The sequence below is a fragment of the Triturus cristatus genome, chromosome 6, assembly GCF_964204655.1.
Source record: "Triturus cristatus chromosome 6, aTriCri1.1, whole genome shotgun sequence".
In the NCBI taxonomy this organism is placed as follows: domain Eukaryota; kingdom Metazoa; phylum Chordata; class Amphibia; order Caudata; family Salamandridae; genus Triturus; species Triturus cristatus.
The window spans coordinates 865636282-865660418 of record NC_140589.1 but is presented as its reverse complement, the minus strand read 5'-3'; the positions used below and the strand labels follow the sequence as shown (position 1 = coordinate 865660418).

At 42.5% G+C, this 24137-nt stretch overlaps 1 protein-coding gene across 1 annotated transcript in view; it reads left to right on the top strand.

The window, feature by feature from the left end:
- PLG (plasminogen) overlaps positions 1-24137 on the top strand; it is a 300429-nt gene that overhangs the window by 60788 nt on the left and 215504 nt on the right. Inside the window, exons 3-4 of the mRNA XM_085611450.1 lie at positions 3770-3876; positions 13244-13358. Coding sequence (XP_085467576.1) covers positions 3770-3876; positions 13244-13358 — 222 coding nt within the window. The remainder of the gene's footprint in view (positions 1-3769; positions 3877-13243; positions 13359-24137) is intronic.

Sequence of the window (24137 nt, the reverse complement as noted above, 5' to 3'; positions counted from 1 at the left end):
GTTCCGTGAATCGGCCCCTCAATGCTTTTGTAAATCAAATATCTCACAAATTGTGTTTTTTACCTACTCATTTTCATTATTTTTTTATTTCAATGACTAGTTTAATCAGGGAAACTTTGTGGGATCTACACAAAGGACCTCTTCCTGAATTCTGAATTGTATCTACTTTTCAGAAATGTATATATTTCTTGGATTACCCATAGGTTTCGCCCCTGTTTCCACCACAAGCTGCAAGTATGTTGAAACCACAAACATTGCGTAAAATTGACTAACTCTTACGAAAGTAAAAAAACAGTGATAAAAACTATTTTTTTATACATCTCTGCTTGTTCATAAAACTGAGAGATGTTGATAAGAGCATAGCAAACTTTTAATTTACACCGGTTTTAGAAAAAAGAAGCATTTGCTTTCTTGCACAGCACGTTTTTCCCCAAAAATACAAAATTTGCAATTTTTTGGTTATGTTCATGGTTCTCTCCAGGGGAATTTACCAAACCTGTGTACCTTTCAAATTCCTAGGGTGCTACAAAAAAGGATGCAAATTTATTGTGGATTACATTTGTGGAAAAAAAGTTTAAGGGAAAACTATTTCAAAACTCCAACTACCAGGGGAGGAAGGGCAACCAAGAGGATGTGGCATCTATGTGGCCCCTCTGGCTGCCATTATTAGATCTTGCGGTTTTGAGACGATCTCGTATGCGGGTGACACGCAGGTGATAATCCCCATCCAGTCGGATCCCGCTGCAACCAGAGCTAAGTTTAAGTTCTGTATGTTGAAAATAGCCACTTGCATGAGCCACAATTTCCTTCAGCTAAACTCCAATAAAACTGAGATTCTTCTGTTTGGGAAGGCTGAGGAACTATGGTCGGCGGACTGGTGGCCTAAGGAACTCAGGGAGGCACCCAGTCCAATAAACTTTCTTTGGAAGATCACGTGAAGACACTCTCGGGTATATGCTTTGGAATTATGCAGATGTTGAGGAAGATCTTCCCGTGGATCCCCCTTGAGGCCAGAAAGACCTTAATACAGGCACTACTAGTCAGTAGACTAGATTACGGTAATGTACTACTAGTAGGTGTGAGGGAGGACCTATCATCTAGGTTGCAAGTTGTGCAAAACACTGCAGCGCGGCTGGCTCTCAACAAACCGGTTCGTACCCTGTCTCTACCTCTTCTGCAAAAATTGCACTGGCTACCCATCAGGAAGAGAGCAGTGTTTAAGCTCCTGACTTTAGTATTTGAAGCAGTGCAAGGGACAGGCCCTGTTTACCTAAGGAAGAAGTTAATTCCCTATGTTCCGGTTCGCCAGCTTAGATCGAGCAATCGGAAACTGCTATGCCCTTGTAAAATCAGTAAAATCAAAATGGGTGGGCGTGCTTTCTCTCATCTTGCTCCCTTCGACTGGAACATACTACCTGATGAGATCCGAGCCTGCACAACGTTGGGGCAGTTTAAGAAACAGCTTAAAACATGGATGTTTTAATGGCCATGATGTCTTAAGTGACAGGGAGTGTGCAGCCAAGGCGCCTAGAGATCCCTCTGGGGATGATTTGTTGCGCAATACAAGTTCTAATAATAATAATAATAATAATAATAATAATAATAAGCAAAATACAAACTCTAACTGAACATTCCCATCCTTTTTGTCACTGTAACAATTGTGTTATGTTGTACCTCAACCCCAAACTTCCCACCTCCACCTTTGGGAAAGATCTTTAACAAAGTCACATGTTTTTCCACAAGTTCTGGTATATTACACACAATCACTTAAATCTTCAAGACAGGCTACCCAGATTCCAGTTCGCTTCATTCTGTTTCAGGATTGTTCCCACAATGAAGCTTCCATATTCATAGTAAATGTCCGTTACTAACTGGTCAGTTGGATTTTTACCAGGCATGTAAATGGGCTTTCCAACCTCAGAAGAAATGTTTCACATGGGCAAAAACACTTCATAGGCATGGCTGCTACCCCTTTTAGCCATTTGAGTCTACAGGAAACTTGTGCCAGCAGTCCTCAGAAGACCACTCTCTTGTTTATATATAGTATGCATTCAGAAATTCCTCAGTGACACAGGCTGATAGGGGTTCTCTCATCCTCAAATCCAGGCAGATTTTCTCGTTGGATTGGAACAAGAATGGTGTTTAAGATGGGTGTTTTAAAGGGTAAAGGATTGGTGATGTGTTGGTGAATCCTTCTAATATTCTTAGACTTCCCACTCCAAATATTTCAGCTAATGTGATGTACTGCTTGTCCTAAGTATATACTTTGTCTTATCACAACTATCCAAGAAAAGAAAATTCAAATAGAGAATCCTGTCCCCCTCCTACGTTTCAGCCCCACCCCTGGGACTTGATTTTCTTAGAGTGGTACAGTGACATTGCATTTTTACAAGGCCTCAATAAAATGATACACCTATCTTTGAACATGTAGCTATGTAAAGTAGTGCTATAAGTCCAAAAGATTGTGGTCCAAATTTACCAGGTTTGCGTTATTTTTGAACGCAAACCAGACGCAAAGTTTAGTGGTTGTATTTACAATCCAACGCAATTGTGAAAGTAATGCAATGCTTCCTAGCGCTCTCCCTTGCTTTAATTTGCGTCAAGGGGTGTGCTCCATGGGCAGTGAAGGGGCATTCCCATGTAACTACCCATGAGTTTTTGACACAGACACAAAACACCTATCTACAAAGCATTGTAGATAGGGATTTGCATTAAAATGTTTTAATTTCTCCTTCTCTTTCTCTATTTGCATGTGTGCAGCATTCTGCAGCACACACAGTGGGAAGCGCCTTGAAGCATAGTTTTTGCACTGGAAGGGATGCCTTCCTGTGCAAACAACGAAGCTTACCACACACAGAAACCTTTGCATTGTGGCACAAGGGTATCTGCATTGCCGCATGGCAGCCAAAAGTGTGCACTATCTTACTAAGATATATTGCCATTCTGCTCTCTACCTTTTACTCAAAGCAGTTCAGCAACTTTACTTGTTGCACTGAGCTGCATATTTTTTATTTTATTTATTTATTTATTTATTTTTTTATTGAGTTTTATTGATACTTTGGCATACAAACAACCAACAAAGGAACAAATAAACCAAATGGCTTGCAGCACCGCACTGAGTTAATTCCTTGTAAATAAGGCCCTTTGTATTTATATCATATTTTTTATAGTAAATATGGGCCTTTGTGTTTCAATCAAGCTATGATATCTGGACTATCTGTTGTTGAAGATACATATTTCATTCAAGGAACAATGGCTAATACACAAGACAGTGCAGAAATAAATTTCGACAAGAGTCTGAATCCTTCCCAAAAAATGTGGTAATCTCACAGGAAGAAAGGAGCAGGAAAAGCCTTTGTGTAAAAAGCTTTCTATATGAGACTGAGCATATTCATGGCGGAGACAAAAACTGTGAAATTTGCTACAGCTATCCAAGAAAACAAAAACAGCTTTTGAAATTTTACTTGACGTTTGAAATGACCTAATATTTGGTGGTTACTCTGTTACCCACCTACATGAACAATGCTGTCAGAAAATTAGCTGGATTAGATTGGATTTTTTTTTCTGTGTCTTTTATATTAAACTTCATTGTTTGCGTTGTATTTACTCTTTCATATACTCTTATGTACTTATCGACAAGATTCGCTTACAATAAAAGTGACAACTTTTGATATAATGACTTCAGTAATTATATCAAGCAAATGAAACAAAATAATACAGAAAATTCAAAACAAAGCAAAAATAAAATGCTCTACCATTTTTTATCCAGGTCATTTGTGTACAGCAGTAAAGATCAACAGTGTGTTACATCAGCAGATAATCAAAAGACTGCGACTGTCTACAGAAGAACAGATGCAGTTCTTTATGAAAAGAAAGGTGGGTACCGTGTTCAAATTACCAGCAGCTTTTCTTTATACTCCCTCACCAGACCAAAGAAAGAGATGCAAAATGCTTGGGATTCTTCTAAACTCTCAATAACTTTTTGAATTTCTGCTGGTTTAAAGATAATTAAATGTACAACTGATTTGGCATAAACCAATAAATAAAATCGTGAAAAGAAGAAATATGGGGCTTATTTACAAGGCCCTTGCGCCACCGGTACGTCACTTTTTTGGGATGAACCGGTGGCGCAACTTGCTGCCCCATATTAACAAGGACACTCGAAGCCACCCTGAGTGGCTTTTATGTGTCCTTGTAAATATGGCTCCTTTACACGCAACACTTTGCGTGAAAGGGGCGTGTTGTGGGTGTTGCTGTGGCTGTTCCCATGCAACACCCATGGCTTCTGCATCATTTCCAGATTTACGAGCAATTGTAAATATGAAAATGCGTCAGAAAGCTACGCCTTCCCAGGTGAGGCATAGAGGGGCGAAACGAGGAGAAATGTTTTCATTTCTCCTCGTTTTTTCCTTCTTTCTATGGAAGAGGATATCACCTCTTGTGATTGTTATTGTGTAGGAAGGTGTCCCTTCCTGCACAAAAACAATCATCCCCGAGACGCAGTCACGCTTGTGCCATGGTGCAAGGGTGCCTGCGTTGGCGCATGGCAGCTAACTGTGTGCCAGCGCAGGGGAGAGCAGAAGGATCCGTCATATCGTTGTAGAAATGACGCATCCCTTTGCTTTGGCATTAACGTAGCGCAGCCAAATGGCTTGCAGCACCACACTGAGTTAATTCCTTGTAAATAAAGCCCTTTGTATTTATATCATGTTTGAATTGTATTTAAATATGGATATTTTTATGCTGTAGACAAAGACCCTTCCCACAGTTTACCATTTAGCACAATATGAGTGAAATTAGCATGTATTTTTACACGTAATAAAGAAATCGACAGGTGTCAGACGACTGATTAACTATACAACATCACAAACTGCATTGCATGCCTTGTGTAGAATTTTAATTACCTTTCATCCATTTTTACAAAACACAGTATTCACTTTCAGTTCTGCAAATCATACAGCAGGCTGTGGTTTATTTTGCAAATTCAGCAAATCTGTAGTTCCCTGAAAAAATGCATCAGTTGTCCAAATGAATAAATACAGATGCCTTGAATGTAAGCAAATATTCTCCATTCTAAAGACACCGTGGCCTGTTTGAAATTGCTGCAAACAGCGTATTTAAAGAACTAAAGGCATCATTTACAGTTTGATGGACTGGAACCTCTGCCATAAATTTGTTACAGACACACCCAGGCAAACCTGTGGTACCCCACCTCATTCATAACTTGTTGAACATCCAGGTTTCCAATTGGCCAAGCCTCAGCTGCTCTGCCATTAGAACCTCTTGACATGGTGACCCGTGTGCGACAGGGTCATTTTGTTGCAGTGGTGGTAGTCATGGGCAGTTTCGGGCAGGACGTCCCTGGCTCTACCCAGTGAGGGATGGAAGACCCAGGCTGGGAAAAGAACATTTGGATCCATGTGCAGGTAGGAAGTTCCTCACACGTCTGGGCCATTTTATTTCACTTCTATCGATTTATTTTGTAAAAAAGTAAAAATAATATTCTGAGTGAGGTGAAACAACAGGGCAGGCAGCTAGACATTCACCGTTTATGGAAATGCATCAGCCACTTTGGTAGAGGCACTTTCTACAAGGAGCTCTCCAGCAGGCATGCGGGGATCTCTAAGTGCAACGGGCGGCCTCAGCCTGCAGATAGAGGGCAAGGCTCCTTTCTGCCTGGCAAGCGGGCGAGCCATTCACTGAGTCCGAAAAGAGAGAACAGTCATACGAGTTGCATGAACGTCTTCAATCTAGGGACATCAGAGATAAATCCAGAATATATACTTCTATTGGAAGTGTTAATCTCAATAAACTGCATAAATCTATTGTTTAAAATCATATTTTACCTTAAAATGCCTCCAGATATCATTATTTCTGACATAATATTTGCACATTAAAAACAGAAGGCAGTCGTGGCTCTACCATACACACATTTCAGTTCAAGGTTCTCTTTGTAAACGCTAAAGCAGGTATTAAAAGACAAAAGTGAAATGGTGAGACCTACAACGTTTTCCAAACTAGTTCCCAATGCTGATATCATGATTCGCTTCATGCCAACACTTGGGCCAATCAGAGGCCATTGTGGGGCTCGGGGCAAAATATAGGTGTGGAGCCCTGACCCAAGGACCCTGGTTTCAATCCCAGTTTCCCAGCTTGACCAAACTATGTAACTATAGGCAATTGATTTTCTTCTCTGTGCCTTCTTACCTGTGATCATCATATATGAGAGCACCTTGAGATAGTTCAGTTTAGGAAGCGTTGCACAAAAATCTGTCTTGCGCATGGTTTAATAGACAATAATATTATTCCATCTATAAAACAACAAATGATTATATATAGGAAGCACAAGACAAGTGGTTTGATTCTTGAGATATTTATGCAATTGTCAGGACAGAAAGGTGTGGTTCACTCATTCTAATAAATGCCACTCAGTGCAGTGGTATTAGCTTAAGTGAAACTAACTAAATTATATAACAGTTTTTACTTCAGCTATAAATAATCTGTCAGTCAGCAACAGGATGGGAGGTCCAGGCTGAGCTAAGAGCTAGTTGCCTCAGCCTTTGCAGTACTGCTCTACCAGAGAGGATGCAACGGAGTTGGGGCCGAGAGGATTATAGGACCCGAAATCCACACACAGAACCCTAGAACTTTCTAGTGGGGAGAATTAGAGGCTAGGGGGTGTTCAGGGTGAGCTGGACTCCAAACCTAATACACACAAAAAAAAGCTACCCTGAATAAATCTCTGATTTCACTCAAATTGGCAAGCACTATGCACTAATTTAGTGGGGACCCTTTGGGCCAATGTGTCAGAAACATGTTGACGACACTGGTGGTGATGGGGTACTAGCTCTCCAAATCTCCACATTGATTTTTAATATCAAGTAAATAGCTAACAAATAAATGTATTTTGGTGTTTACATTGTTTTTTTAAACCTTCACTTTATCACGGGACCCAACTTAGCTTTTAGAAGTGCCTCCCTGTCACCAGGTGTAGGCCCGCTCTCTACCAAATGCAGTTTCTAGAGAGTGAGGACTGCCAGTGATGAAGCATGACACCTGGTGATGTGTAAGGACAGCCTTTCACATTTTTGAGATGCCCGGCACCCCATTAGATTATGGGACCTGGCAATCACAGCCTTACTACCACTACTTTTTTGGTTCTGGTAGAGAAGCAAGGCATCCTTGGGTGTTGGGTAGGCGGTACATGATCTCACACCTTGTGTGCACCCTTTGCCTACACCCAATAAGCTGTGAGCATGGCCTGTCACCTTGGGCCCAGAGTGGGCTATGATCACAGTGACCTGTGATGTGAAACATGCTAGGGCATGCTGACAGGTTAGTCCACAGTGCATGGTGCATGCCTCTTCAAGGAGCGCAGCCTAGGAAAAATTGCTCCACTTTCCTCGATCCTTCCGATGATGCAGCCCACACCGAAGCAAATCCCTATAATTACATTATTGTTGAAACCCCTCAGTTTAAAATGTATTTATCTGAGTTTGGCAATTCATTTGAAATGATAGCACACATTTTAGCGCAGAAATAGAATAATATTTGTTTATATTAGAAGTTGGTAGAACAATTGGACTACATCAAACAAGTTACATGCAACCCAGCCTCAGACAACATGTACCTATAAACTGTGCAACAATTTGTACTAGCTGTGGAATTAGGACTAAGGAGTGGACTTTCTTGGATAATTCCTTGGTAGAAAAACAAGGTCTGATTGGTAACATTTTCCACAGATTTGTTCAGAGCAAAATTGGTGGCATAGATCTGCATATGACGTATGCATTGTGTGGGGAGGCAAGAACGCCTAAAATATATGTAAGTATTGTGACCCTTGTACGGTGTCCTGTTTGTAACAACTGCTCACCGTCAGGAGGCTGGGCATTATTTACTAGCTCCATACTTTATTAGGGCCCGGGACATGGACGTCATTTAGAGGTCACCAGCGGTCGCAGATGCGACCCCTGGCTTGACCCTTGTGACGCCTGGCACTGGCTTTGGGACCCCTGCCCTCAGAGGTGGCAAAATCTGTTCCACACAGTGGCAGCTCGTCCTTTTGGACCCGTTTGGGGCTCCACTTTCCTTGTTTTCTGTCAATTTTTTATTACACTAATAGTGAATAATATTTTATTATTTATTATTACTGTCATACAGAATTGATTACAATTAACTGAAATATGACCGTCCCTGGCAGCAGAGGTAAGTCAAAAATGCTTTTAAATGTATGCTGTATGCGCACTTGCAGGTGAGAGTGTTTTTATGTGAGAGCGAGTGTGTGTATGTGTGAATGTTTTTGTGTGTGTAAGCAGGCGTGTGTGAGTGAAAGTAAAGGTTAAATGACATGTGATGTCACTTCCGTTACCCCAGGCATTTTGATGAATTGACTTTAATGCCCTCTGCTTACACTGTAACATTTATTCATAAACTTAAAAGCAAGCCTGCCCCAGGTATTATTATCTTGGTAGCTAACATAGCTAAACACAAAACGATAGAGCCGATGTGTTTTCTCTTTCAATCTGTCAGTCATCTAGGATTGGTAAAGAATGATAAAGTATTAAAAAAACATTCAAACAGTAACAGCTCCGACCGTGCATATGTATGAAAGGACTGCCGCCTTTGACAGTTTTTATTATTTCAATCCAAATAAAAAGATCTAAAACCCCTAGTGAGATCCCTGCTTTGGCAAAGCTAATGTATCGGAGACAGCCGTTAAAGGTTAGATCTGTTGGCATTGCCAGTGCTTGTTTTACTTACAAACATGTGTGGCCCCGTATGAAATGTATTAACTGGCTCCCCAGCACTTCTTACAAGCCTAAAAAACAGGCCTCAGGTTGGAAAGCAGGATGAGACTGAATAGCTAATGCCTTCAAATGACAGATCCCAAAGATTTCCTGATATTCCAGAACATTTATGTTTTTTCACTTTTAAAAAGGATGAAATTCATTCAACTGAGCTGCCTGATGGCAGATGTTAAAGCTTCTCTTTGAGGGTAATGGTAGCAATACAGGATTCACTAGTAACCCGTATGTGCATGTGAGTGTGCTTGTGCTTGGTTAAGATTGCTCTAATGAATCTTAGCCACGGTGGTGTGTAGGTACATCTCATCCAGGGTAGGCATACACTCCCTCTACACCAGGCCACACTCGAATCTTACTTCTTCGCACACAAATGCAGAACAGACAGGGTCAATAAAGTTGTGGCAGTGTAACTACATATGGCTTTTGTCAACGTGGGCGTTGCACAATTTTGCAATGTTGGTTAGTGAGCAGTTATCCTTGTACAAAGGGCCCACCCATTAGCCAGCGTGAAAAGGAAGAAAACAGACAAACAGCCTCGGGATGGCCGGAGCGACGAGCCAAGAGCACCTGACCCCTCTGTCACACTATTGACTCTGAAGACCAAATCTCCATGGCCATCAGCTAAACAAATTCAGACTGCTTAGCCAAGGTTATCCTTTTGAGATTATGTGTTTTGGCATCAAGGCCTGCAAAAAGATATTGTTTGCAGACTCGATATCCATGCGGCATGATCCTCTTTGAAACATTATTGAATCAATAGACCCCCTCCATTAACTTGATTTCTTATTATGTTTTTTTATTTTTCATTCAAAAATATTATTTGTCTCAAAATTCATAAAGGTGGCACCGCAGGCCTAGGAAAATGCTTACCTGGGCCCATATTGCCGTTAATGTATTTTCCTTGTATGAGCCACAGTCTACCATTAAACAGGTGAGCCAGGCGCAATCAGGGACAGTGCTCACTATTTTCAATGACTGCTCTGCCCTCAGATGTTGAAAAGAGATCCCATAGCAGGCAGGTGCAGTGAGTGACTGCAACACAAAAAGATGACGGACAGAATGTTGAACATTGTCAAACATTCACCCCATTCACAGATCTGGGCTTAATCCACCTCTTTTTGCTCCCCATGCCATTCCAGTTGGAGCCAGCCGTATGCAAATCAGTCTTGACACTGTGCCCCATGGGAACAGTCAAGCCCGAATTGCCAGGCCAGGTCCTCCCTGAACCGGAAAAACAAGTATCCTAGGACTGGTTCCGGGGCATCACCCATCATTAGCCAGGCTAGCTTGAAACTGGTCTTCAGGGGGTGTCTGGAGGTTCCATGGCACCTGCTAACCTCCTCCAGATGGCTGGGTTTAAAGAGGCGCCCTGACAGTGCACCACCTTTGTGTGCCAATCAAATGAGGGAACTCCCTCTGAAGGTAGAGCTGATGCAACACGTGCACCAGCACAATCAGTATTAAAGAAGGGACTACTCAAGTATCTGTGGTCCCTACTGTAATACCAAAGTGCCACAGGGGCTTAAAAGTGGGTTCACACACCTGTTGCACTTCTGGGGCACTATGTGTAATATGGCCTCTGGTTTCAAGTCTCTTTTGCCCTCAGTTACTGTCTATACTTAAAATCCTCAAAAGTTCCTAATCCTCAAAAACTGCTTCCTAGAAGTATAGAACAAATGGGTGTACCATCATCATCAACATGGGTAATGACACCGACAGAGAATGTGGGATCTCATGGGTGCTTGTTACCTGTGCCCAAAAGTATCTATTCTAGGCCTGAGACATGAATACATATTAAGACCGCTGAATAACGTTACAATAAGGTGCAGGTGTGAACTTGCTGGTAGCTCTTTGTTATCCAACCACACCACACTCATGTAGGTGAATGGCTCACTTTCCATTTCTTCATAAAATTCCAGCATAATTTTAATCTAAAGGTAAACTGTCCATGCCATTCAGTTCAGAGACATGGACCCTTAATTAGAGTTTGCCAAACACAGCAATTCTCCCAAAAGCCCTCAGATATTCCAGCCATCCTATTAAGGGGCCGATTCCGATGTCGGGCGGACTCAGGTCCGTCCGACATCGGTCAGGAGCCGTAACCGACCGACCTGCTGTCGTCGGTTACGGCCCTGCAAGTACGTATACTTCACAATGCAAGCATGCATTCCGAGCGGAATGCATGCTTGCATTGTGAAAAGCAGGGGTGCAGTTCATCCCTGCACCCTGTGGCCGGCACCCCAAAGTGCCTGCCACCGTGTGCAGGGATCCACAGAGGGGCACCCTAGGTGGCCCCAAGCCACCTTTCGGCAGCCTCGCACCCATGGGGGCCCTACTGGGGGCCCCTAAAGACAGTTTCCGACTGCCTTTTAATGCTGGAAAGACCGGCCCGAAAAGGCAGTGACAAACTGCCATCGTACTCCCTCGGTCGTAAAGAGGCGGCCGGGGGAGTACTGAGGGATTTCCGGACGGCGGACGGGCTTTCCGAGCCTGTCGTCAGCCATCCGGAAATCCGAGTCGGATTCCTTCCCGACCGAGCCCATCGGAATGGCTCGGTCGGAAAGTAATCCGTCCGAAACGTTCCGATTCGGTCGGAAGGGCTCCGACCATCGTTCGGAGCCCTTCCGGCCGAAATCGGAATCAGCCCCTTAGAGTCTATTGGGCCTCTACAGGGCAGGCGGGATACTGTCTAGGTTCTAAAGACATATCATGGTCCCCTCTTTAGGGACAAAAGTAATCTGAATAATGCATGGCTATTGTCTGATTGCGTGTGAAGACAGCAGGATGACAAGCCGTCATTAACTCAACCTTTAACAATATGAAACTTACAGTAGGTTTTTTAGGTACAACACATAAAGACATCATGGAGTTTGGTTATAGCTTGGCGTGCAGCCTGTCATCCACCCGGAGAGCAGAGAACATTACCTCCGCCACCCTGAGAACTACTGCCCTTCCTGTTTATTTATTTATTATTTATTTTCTATTTTGGACCGCCAGGTTTTTCCTGGCCGGTCTGAAGGAAAAAAAGTACATCAGACCCCATACTGTAAACGGGCAGTAGTAATTTATATTTAGTTTATACAAAATGTTAAAATGATAAAGCAGTTCCAAAGAAAGTCAAACTAGATTTCCCTATTTGAAACAATAATCCTGCACACCTGCCTAAAAGAATACACGCGTGAAAAATAGTTAATCCCACTGAAGCACATTTTTGTTCAATGTTTTACATTTTAAAATTACAGTATAAAAATCCAATATTCCACGAAAAGATTTGCAGTGCTCCTCCTCGAGTTCAGGCCCTTTTTTACTGCAGTTTCACATTCCTCCTCATACATATTTCTACAGTTAAACGTGCTTAAGAAGCATTTATTTTGCAGGATACACTCTGCTGCCGCGCTTTCATCCCATTCACCTTGTTCTGAAAGCAGTGCCACCCCATAAGCACTAGGTTCACATACTCACTCTCCTAATGGGCATGGACCAGCCTGAGCAGACACCAGTGCGCATGACTGGGCATGGGTGAAAAAATTCGCAGACCTGACCCACTCCTGCGCACTTGTGCAACTGCCTGTCCCTGACAATGCCTGTCAGTCAACATGACGCCGGACCGCCCACCCCTTCAGACTCTGAAGGGGGTGGGAGGTCAACCGTCATGCTGACTGGCATGCATTGTCAGTTCACCCTCGGCGTCTCTGAACGTAAGTAAACTGAGAGTTTACTTAAGTTCAGAGACGCCGAGGGTGCTGCGGGCGGCTGGTGGGGCAATGCCCCAGCGCACTAATGGACGCATCGCCGCTGGTCACCTCAGCTACAAAAAGTGGAACATTCCCCATTCTGCGCACCTACGTGTAGAACACAGGAGAAACACCCCAAAAGCAGAACAAGCCCTCACAAAATGGCGCAGTTGGCTACTTTTACCTCTCTTCCATGGGTCTCACGGTGCTGGACATGGCTGTGAGGTCTAGGGTAGGAGGCCCTGTTCCCTGGGCCTCACTGAATTGGGCCAGGGCTCGAGGATCTGTCAGGCGACTCCCCTCTGCTGGGTTTCGCAGCCCTGGACCCTTGGCTATGAGGCCTGTGGTAGGGCCATGCACCCATCCTTGTACACACTTCTGTGTGGTCATCATGGTGGTGGACTGGTACGAGGCCCTGGACAGCTGCCACATTGCTCATGAATAGTTAGGGTCCATGCTGGAGTGAGGTGGGTATGGGGTTTTGTTGATTTTGATCAGTCGTCGCCCTTCCTTACAGTCCCAGAGTTGCCGGGACAACCAATTCAGCGATGGCAGCACACACGGTAGTTACATAGAAGAATGTTCGAGAAGCAGTGAACACTATTAATTGGAAATCTAGAGTTTTTTTGTTTTGCGACCTGAATGATGAGGTTATTGCTTCTAAAATCATCAAAATACATGACTAACAGAATGTTACTCTTCCAGTTTATCTTGCAGAGTGTAAGCGGGGCACAGGAGTTGAGTACAGAGGAACACAAGCCAAAACTGCAAATGGAGTAACATGCCAGCAGTGGTCCAGCACCAAGCCTCATCTACCCAAGTATGGCATTTCTGCATCTCCCAGATTCATAAATACCTGATGTCAACACTGAAACAAACTCTTGTCACACATCAATGTGCAATATAAGTATTGAGCTCAATCTTTTGAAATGGTTTACTTTCCAAAAAGAAACTTGAAAGCACATGACATCAAAAAGCTTAGTTATCCTCTGTAAATTGAACTGATACATAGAGCACAAAATGCTAGAATTTTATGTTGCTTAAAACGATTCCCAATAAAAGACTTGGACTGAAAATGGGGAGCAGTAAAATGCAAGTACCCAAGATGACATTTTCATTCCTTCTACAAAGTGTATGTAGATTAATGTCAAATACAGCAAATTAAATTATTTAGTGATTGTGACTCCATGTTTTGAGAGGAGCAATGAAAAAGAACCCTACCGCTATGTAAGGTGTTTAGTAGTGTTATCCGCAAGACTGAGTCACTCCTTGTAAATCAAGGATATCAACGTTGGCCCTGAGGAACAGATTCATGCACATTATTAGGATGTCTACACCAGACAAACAGGGAATCTGAGGCATGGGTTATTATAAGGGCATTACATTCTGATCCCTGCACAAAAATAAGTTTGCAAGCCCAACTTGTGTGATAATCATCTAACTCGCCTTTTCCCCCTGATAGATCGTGCCAGTGCGAAAATACAGAATCCATATGTTATGTGTTATTTCCGGGGCCAAAACTCAGGATAGCGTTTATTTACTGCATACAGCACACACTGCACCTGTTGTGCTTAAATACAGTGCTTATCATGAAAATGAATCTGTGACTTCTGAGCACATGTTCACACCCCTGTTGTAGAGAGATAGAAAAGCCTATCAAGTGTTTATTGATGTTGTTTCCTCGTGCATGGACGGTACTTCAAAACATCTGGATTACACAGTTCTAATTAGATACAGAAGATCTTCCTCTTGTGGTGGGAGGCCTCAATCATTTTTTAGCCAGGCACCTATTTTTGGTTCTTTATAGCTTCTTTATAATTGCTTTGTCTGTGTCCTTCACATAGGAGGGATCTTCTGAACTTAAAGATGTATGCCATCTGTCCTCTGGTTTATGGCTAATCTGTTTCAGGTTCAACTAGTTTCCTATCACAGAATTCTAAGCCCTCCTTAGGTTTATACATTTTAGCTAGGATTAGCATGTCAAGGGTGGAGGATGTTGTCTAGAGGGGTCTGCAGGGCCTGATAGGTTGTGTCTTACAGCACTAAATGTTGCACAAAACTGTTCATAGCTGATATCTCTCTAGTACCTGACTGGGATGCACATTGCCATGTTTTGCTGGTGGAGGTACTGCTGTATTTCAGGTTAGAGAGGTAGAAAGAGATGAAGGATTGGCCAACCAAATCTGTGGTTGGACTAATGTATTGCATGTCTCCAGCTTGTGTGTGACAAGTAAGACAAAGCGTGTGAGAGTTGAGTTAATCACTGCTTGAGTGAAGACCTTGACCACTAGCATTGAATGAAGCACACTGCTGGTAGGCTCCATTATCACAACTCATTACTTAAAGTCACCCATTATAACAATTGATTGGCCCTGGTCTGGAATCGGAGTGTCATTTTGAGGAACATATCCAAATAACCCAGCTTGTATCCTTAAGGGTGATTTACTACTACAGCGATGAATGAACTCATTGAGGTTAGCAGTCAAACACATACCAAAGATGAGTAAACCGAAACAAGCAATTTTGGGGATATTGGGCCGCTGAGTGAACAATAGAGATAAGGAATCAGTTTTGAAGCACACATCCCACACAATCCAGGGGAGCCTCAGCTCAACTAAATGACAGGCGGGAAGGCAAACTAGTAGTTTTAATCTGGAAAAGACTTCAAAGAAAATCATTTTCTGCTATCTGGGCATCAATGAATATTAGACCCTATCTGCTTTGCAATTATTTCATTTTGCAGATTGACCACAGACATTTAGACAGCTTATTTATTCAGGGATTATATGCTATAGTCCGACACACCTGAGAGAGAGCATCGCAATGCAAATAGACTCTCAGCATTTTTCAGTCAATGGAGACAGGAGCAAATAATGGATAGATTCTCCACTGCGATCAGGCTGGGGAGGCACTAGTAAGGAAACCATGTATCTTCTTGTCAACGCCCAAACATTTTGCCTTTTAAGTACATAGTATGTGAAATCCAGTGTGCTTTGAGGTCTACATAATGACCTCAACCCTCATATTTATTCTGTTTCAAGCATAAAACCCAGCTGTGGCCCGTGCCAGGAAGAGCGGTGGGTTCGGATGGAGCGGGATTCAACAGACGACCACGAGGGATATTTAAATAAATAATAAGTTTTTTTGCCTCGTGGTCGTCTGTCGAAATCCCGTTCACCCAGCCCCACCGGTCCTACCTGCACGGGCCGCTGCTGATAAAACCTATTTTCATGTGCAGAAGACAGTGTTAACATGAGAATGACAAACCTCAGGTTAAGCATAATGCCATATACATAAGTACTTCATGTTTGTGTGTCTGCACACATGCAGAATGGTAGGTTCCTGCCATGATCTCCTGCACAGCACTGTTCTACATTGGATGCCTTCATTATGCCAGGGTAAAACGTAACCGTTTTGAGTTAAATGCTTGAATTAATAATTTCTCATTCTTATAGATATTTTAAGGTATATTCAATTTTCATAAAATCTCATAAATTGCATTTCAATGTTTTCATATTATATGTTTTTAGGGCCAGATGTACTAATCGTTGTTGCCGTTCTCAACATTGGAGTGTTTTCAACAGAACAATAAGTATTTACTGTGTATGAAACACATTTTAGGAGATGGGAAAGTTTTAGTAACTCCTAATATGGGTTTCAGAATGGTTACCAGTTCACAATTTAAAAGGTGCTTATTGTGGGCTCTTTCCAAATTGCAAATCATGATCCTATATATCAATGGTGAGCTACTGGAATTCTTGTTGCAAACCATTTAAAAGTTGGGGTGTTAACCTTTTCGCAAATGGGAAGAGGGCCCCTTTGGACCTATTTCGCTGGGGCAAAAGGTTCTGGGGGAGTAGGACGGTGGCAGGGGACCAATGCCCTGCTGCACTAGAACCAGCGTGAAGTAAGTGCTGCAGCACCTCCAAAACAACCTTTCATCAGTTCAAACAGAAAATGATAAAAAAAAGATGCCTTTCAATTTCATTTTTATCATGAATCATTTGCTGTGCATTCAAAGACAGGTGCCAAATGCTATATAATGTATTTTGGCGAATTGCATCTCACACTTTTTTAACCTGGGACATTGGTGTTTACTCTTCCCTTCTTTTACTGCAAAGAGAATTGTTTTTTCTAACATACAACAATTTTTAAGTATTTGTAAATGAACTTTAAAAATATAAAAAAATAAATCAGCAGCTGGTAAAATAAGGCACATTGTTTTTCTAATTCTGAACTGTGACAGCTACGATATGTATAGGATCAAAACAAACAAATACACTTTACTTGTGTGATAAATGTGCACTGAAACCAAATTTCCACAGGTTACCCTGTGTGTACCGTAATATGTTTAGCTATAAAGCTTCATCAAAACCTAAGCACGTCAGTGGAACCCTTACCAGAGATCGCACCTAACCTAATATTTCCCAATTTATTAGCATCGGAAACAATAGCCATGTGTCTGGCACTGTGCACACAGTTCAAGCACCCACTGCCAGGGTGCGGTCCTTCACAGGACTATCCAAATCAAAACAAAGTCCAACCGGTGCAACACACAGTAATTGTACATGAAGTATGATTCAGTTTCCAAAGGATGTTTTTCAAATCTTCTCTTTATTTAAATTAGTTCAGATGTATATTTAGCAAACAACAGCCAATGTGTTTCGTCCAAAACATTGGACTTCTTCAGGGCAAGCAATTAACCAAGTAAATAATGATGATGCCACCAATTGGCCATCCAATTATAGGAGTTACTCGTAAATCTAGTCGCGTATGAATAACCGAAGACTATACGGAAGAGATTACTTTAAATTGTGATCCTAGTCAATAGAGCATAAGGTAAGATCAGTTCCTGATTTGTCCAACAAAAGAGACAGAGGGTACATTCACCCTCAAACTGGTTCCGCAATACGCACCAGTACCATGCCTGCACTTTTCTGTTAACCACACAATACTGTGGGCTTGATCAATCAAGCCCACAGTATTTTGTGGATAACAGAAAAGTGCAGTAAAGTTACTCATATATTTGGAACACTGTGCTGCAAAATGCATCACTAAACATATACTACAAGCCTCCCCCCCCAAAATTCCTGCTGAATGGAAGTGGCTCGCGTGCTACACTTCGGCTTTATGCAGTGCTTTGATTTTTCCCAAACCCTGCAGCTTTGGTGAGGTAAGATTTATAGCAGCACTCCCACTCTGAAAAATGTTCCAGCACCACCACCAACCTTCAAAGAAACCTTAAAAAAGAAAACTCGTTTTCTTTAAGGATATCAGGTGGTTTCACTGAAGAAATGTTTCTTTATTTGAAATCCAATCACAGACAGGGTGATCTGCTGACCCCTGCAGACCACCATCCCTGTGACTGTATCCAATCATAGTGAGGTGTAATGAATATTAATTAGGTAGGAGGTCAGATTATGACCCACTCTAAATTGAATTTGACAAACTGACCTATTAGTATTGTGGCCAGTTTACTAAATTAATCAGTGGTCACAAAAAAACTGAACGCAAATTGCAGCCAGTCTTTGCAAACACTATAATGACACTCCTGATCCTTCCCATGTAAAGCTACTAAGTAAATATGAATGTATAGACCAAAGAGGCTCATTTTATGGTTGTTTTTGAACATTATACTATTATTTTTCACCTATTTGCTACAAGATAGCGCTAAAGAGTATTATCCACCCTGTTTCCTCAACTGTGTGTCTGTCAGTCAATTGGTATGGTTATTTAATTGTTTTGTTTATAAACTGCAGTGTTGTTTATTTTGTTACATCCTTGCATACCCAGGACACTTCCTCTGACGAAGATTACATTTTCAGCCCACATTGCCAAAAGCCAACTTGAAATGACGTTAGAGAAATGTTTGCTTTGCCTTAACCATAATCCTGTCAGGTGACAGACCCTGCTACGTAGGTTTCTAAAATGTACATTATATATTCATTTTGCTATGAAAGAATTAAACAAAACATAAGTACTATCTTTAGTGCACTTTTGCAATGCACTATTAAACGCTCACTGATCTTTGACCCTGCCTCCATTCTTGCTTGAACATTACCATGCTTTTCATAGACATTTATTAATACTTTTCCAACGTGTGCACAGGACTTTTGTTTCAGTTACCAAGTGGGCCCTTGCCACTTCATTTCAGGGGTTATTTTGGGTTTCCTCTGACCTTGTAGCACTGTACTAATTTCTTGTATTTTACCTAACTCACCGCTACCAGTTTCAAGCGCCATTCTTCCTGTATACTTAAAATCCTACGTAGAAATTCCACTATTAAACATAGTCTTTGTTCGCAAAGAAAAGTATTATTTTTTCTCACTGGGCACTGTTTCAAAATATAATTTGAATCAGTTAAGGGGAGTTGGTGCTAGAAACATTTGATTACATTTCTTTGTTACACTTAATTCAACGTGTGTTTTTATAACACGTGCTTTTCGATCATGTTACATTTTTAAGCAAACTTTGTCGCCTTTACTTTTTTCAAAAAATATTTATTAACTAACTAATTACAAACAGAAGACTACAGACATATACCTAAAAGTCACGCCCTTGTGAATAATCCAACCTCAAAAGAGTATAAAAAGGCAACACCGAGTATGTAATATATAAAGATTTTTTTCGTTATGTACTTTATTGAAACCACCAATTTCTTTTGCAAACTAATTACAATCAAAGGGGAAGATGGGGCAGTAGAGCAAAGACAGATCACACACGGTAGACATTTCAGACAAGGAATAGGAGATTTGGTGGGACCGGGCTTCGTAGAGCCTGGAGAACTACAAGTCGTTAAGAGAGGTGCTGAAAGTACTACAAAAATATTTAAATCACTTACAGGAGGTATGTCACTGGTAGGAAGCAATATTGCCCCTCACTAAAACATAACCAGCAATATGAATAACAACTATAGATAGGCATTCTGGGTCATTTATGGCTGAAACAGGTGGAACCATTTGTTATGCAAAATGATTCAGGATTATTTTCAATTTAATATGTTCAAATTTGGTACTCATGGCATCATAAGGTATTTGACGACATGACAACAGATAAATAAGCAAAATAGTAAACTAATTTAAAAATGTTCCAAGTTTCCAGGAGTGTAAGGGTGGCTGTCAAAATAGGCCCTTGATGATCATTGAAGCATGATGGAGAGTCACCTTTTCAAGGTAAACTGTCATTACCTCTATGTGTGTCCCCCGGTTATCTTGCAAATAGAAAACCACATACATTTTTAACTAAACTTGATTGGGTAATATTAAGTTTATTATAAAAAAAATTAAGGGGCCTATTATGATGGCTGGCGGATCGCCACCGACCGACTGGCGGTGGCGATCCGCCCACCATAACTCTCCGTCCAACCACCATTTACCCCCCATCATATTAGCATGGCGGGGGTACCGCGGCAGACGGAAAGAGCGTCCGCTGCTTTTCTGCCGGCAGGCAATCGTCAAGATTGTCTGCCAGGCGGAAAAGGCCCATCCATATTATGATGAGTGCGGTGGGCATGCCTTTCCATGGCAGAGACTCCGCCATGGAAAGGCATGCGGAGAATGACTTTGAGGGGCCTCTGGGGGGGGGTGGGTGGCTGCACTGGGGGTACCTATGATACCCTCCTTCATTGCAATACACAAGGTGGCAGGCACCGCGCAGTGCCTGTCACGTTGCACATTGCAATGCACGACATGCACCTTTAACATTGCGGCGGGTGATGCGCACAGCACCGCTTCCCGCCGCAATGTTAAAGGTAAGAATGAAACCTGTAGGAGGGAGGAATAGACTGGAACCTTTGGGTAACCTTTAGTAGCTTAACTGAGATGTCTCTAGAAGAACAAGCATTTGCAATGCATCGGTCTCGCATTTGGGACCTTATATGTATTTAGCAATGCAGCATATTAGCCTGGGTGCTGAAACGTCTACTATTCTTTAATATGGAGGGAAAATAAGCACCAAAGTGCATGAAACGCCAGGTATGGGGACACATGTAGAGAAATATTGCCTTTGAGCGGGGAATGGTATAGTCCAAAGCTCTGTTAGGAGAGCGAATGTTCGGCGAAAAATACACCCACAGTGCCTGATCCCCTCAATTGCTTGTCTGACATCACATATACAGAGTTTGCATGCCCTTCACAAGGATGGCATATGGGCTGGCATCTGATTGGATTATAGATCTGCCAGGTGTGTTATGCTGATGGCTAACCCATCCAGCCCTTGGTGACTAGGATCAAGGGCTGTGCTTCCTATTTAAAGCTTGTTAACTTTAGAGACAGGAGATTGCAGTGACTCCATCAGAAGAAAGAGATAGAGACCTTGTTAAGATGCAGGGGGCTTCTGGGAAATTTTGTAGATGAAAGGTGCATAATAAGGAAACAGAGCAGCGCTGTTACTCCTCACCCCGGGGTAAGAATATGCTGAGGAGAACAGACAGTACTCGTGCATTAAAAGTATTGTTCCGCCCTGCTGAGAAGCGCAGGTACTCTTCCGTTCCAGCTGAACAAGTACAAGTACCCCTATCTATGCACACAGATCCGAAGCATGAGATACCCAGCTAGTGATTAGAGACTGCAGAGAGAAGCGACAGAGACAGGCGATGATGAAGACAAGAATAGGAGAAGCCAGGCACAAAGATAGCGACCCAAGAGAGACAGGTGCCCGTGGAGCGACAGAGTCCAGAGACTGAAGGGCGCAAAAGCACGGATCAAAAACAGGCGAGGCTACAGAGATGTGGATCAGAGAATGAGACAGCAGACGGTGAAATACTTAAAAGACAGGCGAGATGCAGATCTGAGACAGTACAGTCAAGGATCCGAGACAGCAGAGGGACCAAAACTGAGGCACCGAGACAAAAGAAGGCAGAAGGGTTGTGACAGCAGAGACGTGGACCAGAGGCCACTACCACAGAGGCAGCTGGGACAGTGACACAGACAGAGACCGCTGGGACAGTGATGCAGACCAGAGACCACTGGGACAGTGACAGGGACCGGAGATGGCTGGGACAGTGGCAGGGACCGGAGATGACTGGGACAGTGACACGGACCGGACATGGCTGGGACAGTGGCAGGGACCATAGACCGCTGGGACAGTGACACGGACTGGAGACCAGAGTTTGCATGTGCATGGTTTGCGACGCCCATTTCTGCTTGTGTCACAATGCATGAGTATGCTTGTGCGTCAATAGCAGGCCAATTGGAATGGTTTTTCTTACCATTCCAAATGGCCCCCATGTGGTTACATGCATATACATGCATTGCAATGCATATGAACATATGCACTATGCACAAAAAAATGGCACTGCAAAAATGCATTTCCAAACCAAATAGGTCGGCATTTTCCTTTTCCAGGCAAGACCTTTTGGCTTTGCCAATGCCTGTTTACCCTCTATTTTTGTACTTCTTGTTGGATTTCTGCAGCAAGCTCTGTAGTGTTTCATCTGGAAGTCCAGCTGTTCTCACTCACACAGCAGGGGGCAGACTACTGCACACTAAGTGGAGTCCTTCACTGAGGCTTGTACTTGAGTCTCCCAAATGCTTATGGTTAATGTAGTCCGTGAGTTACCACCTTAATGTCACTTGACAATGTATGCTTCATTTGAACGTTCTCCAAAGTTCATTAGCAGAGCATTGCCCTAATAGAAAGTGCTGATTTTACTGCATGTGCAATATGATCAGCAACAACTTTTTCTTTCATCTGTGGGATTCCAGGGCCGAAGGCACTGACCTACACAACTTCAAAAATGTCACACACCAATCTAAAAGCAAAGAAAAAAAGCTGCTAGGACCTGGTCAGAGCTGATGGAATCATAGCGATTTTGTTTCTTTACTTGGGGCACGCAACAATGGCCAAGCAACGACACGGGGGCGATGCAAGCAACAATGGGCTAGCAACGACGGAGCAAGCTACAGCGCAGGAGGGGGAGTGGAAATGGCGAGTGCAAGAACGAGGGGACAAGCAACAACAACAGGGCAAGCAACAACAACGGGGAAAGAAGCGACAACGAAATCAAGAAATTATGACAGGCAATGATGGCAGGGGAAGCAACAAGAAAAAATATTACCTCAATCCAAGCGTGAGCAGTGGAAGGACACAAATTAGGCACCGGGTGCTGTACTTGGACCATGCTCCAGGGGAAGGACAAACACACAAAGAGGTTGTGAAGCTGGTATGCTCTGACGAATTACAAGCAAGGAACGGAGAGTGATGAAGAAGGCAGCCAATGGTAAGCTATGGGTGGGCTCTAAGCCCCTTGTAAGCTAACAAAATGTCTTGCAAGCTACGGCATTGTGCTGTCTTAGGCAAGACCTTAAAAGAAGTGCTGCTATTTAAATCATTGGGGAAAACACTTGTTAAACAATACATTAATTTCTTGAGCCCAGCCCTCCAGAGACACATTCAAAGAGAGAAACGAAAGCATAAGAGATTTTCCCAAATGGTGCAATGGCTGCAGGAAAAAAATAATTTGATGGTTGTGGAAATAAACTCCCATTGTTAAAAAGAAATGAGGCCAGAGGATGGAAGTCATTTGATTATTGAAATGGCTGAGTCGTACGCATACTGTGCAGGAGAAAAAATGCTTATTTTGAGCTTTGAAAAGAGTAGATTTAAAGGGAGTGCAAAGACATTTCCTGTACACTTAGGGTGGAAGCGAGGGACATATAATAATGGCAATGAGGCGGGCAGCAACGATCATTACTGTTGTGCAAGTGAGTAAATGGCTATGGATTGTATAGATGCAGCAGTAGTTTAATTGGTGGAAAAATTGTCCAGCCGGATGTGCCTGAAAATTCCTATATTAAAATAATTGATATGTTTTCTGGTAAAGTAGCACGCTAAACGAACTCTAATAATAAACAGACTGATAGCACTGCTATGTATTAATGTTTTGCAACCAGGAATGCGGTCACAAAACATTCGCAGTTACCACCGACTTCAAGTTGGTGGTAACCCATCAGCAAACTGGAATGGGTCCCCAAGGGAACTCTTCCCTTTGTGGTCGGCATGGACCACTGTCTACGCTTTAAGAATGAAAAGGTAGCTTTTCATTTTTATTTTTTAAACAAAATATTGCTTTATTTAAAAAGCAATCACAGACATGGTTGTCTGCTGATCCCAGCAGGTCACCATCCCTGTGATTGCATCCATTCACAATGGTTCGCAAATTGCGACCTGCCTCATGAATAATGATGAGGAAGGTCCATTTCCTACCTCTGCGAATTGCTAAAAGTGTCAAACACACTTTTATACATCGCAGTTTACGATTTCCTAATAGCAAATCGCAAAAATTTGCTATTATGAAATCGCAAAACACGATTTTGTCCATCTGGCCCTTAAATCCTTTCATTATCCCTAATATGATTTCTGATGTGGACCTTCACTATGTTTGCATCTCTCCTCTGTATTTTTTCTAATTTGTATTTGTGTTTTTGGAGTTGAAACCTACAGGACTGGGCACAGTATTTGTGATGCGACTTCTCCAATCATGATGTGCTTCCCTTGATTGTAGGTGAAGTTCTCCTCAACCATCCCAACATTCTCAAGGCCCTGCCTTCAATCACTGCTTGAAATTTCTTTTTACTGCTGTAAACCATTGTGATTTGCT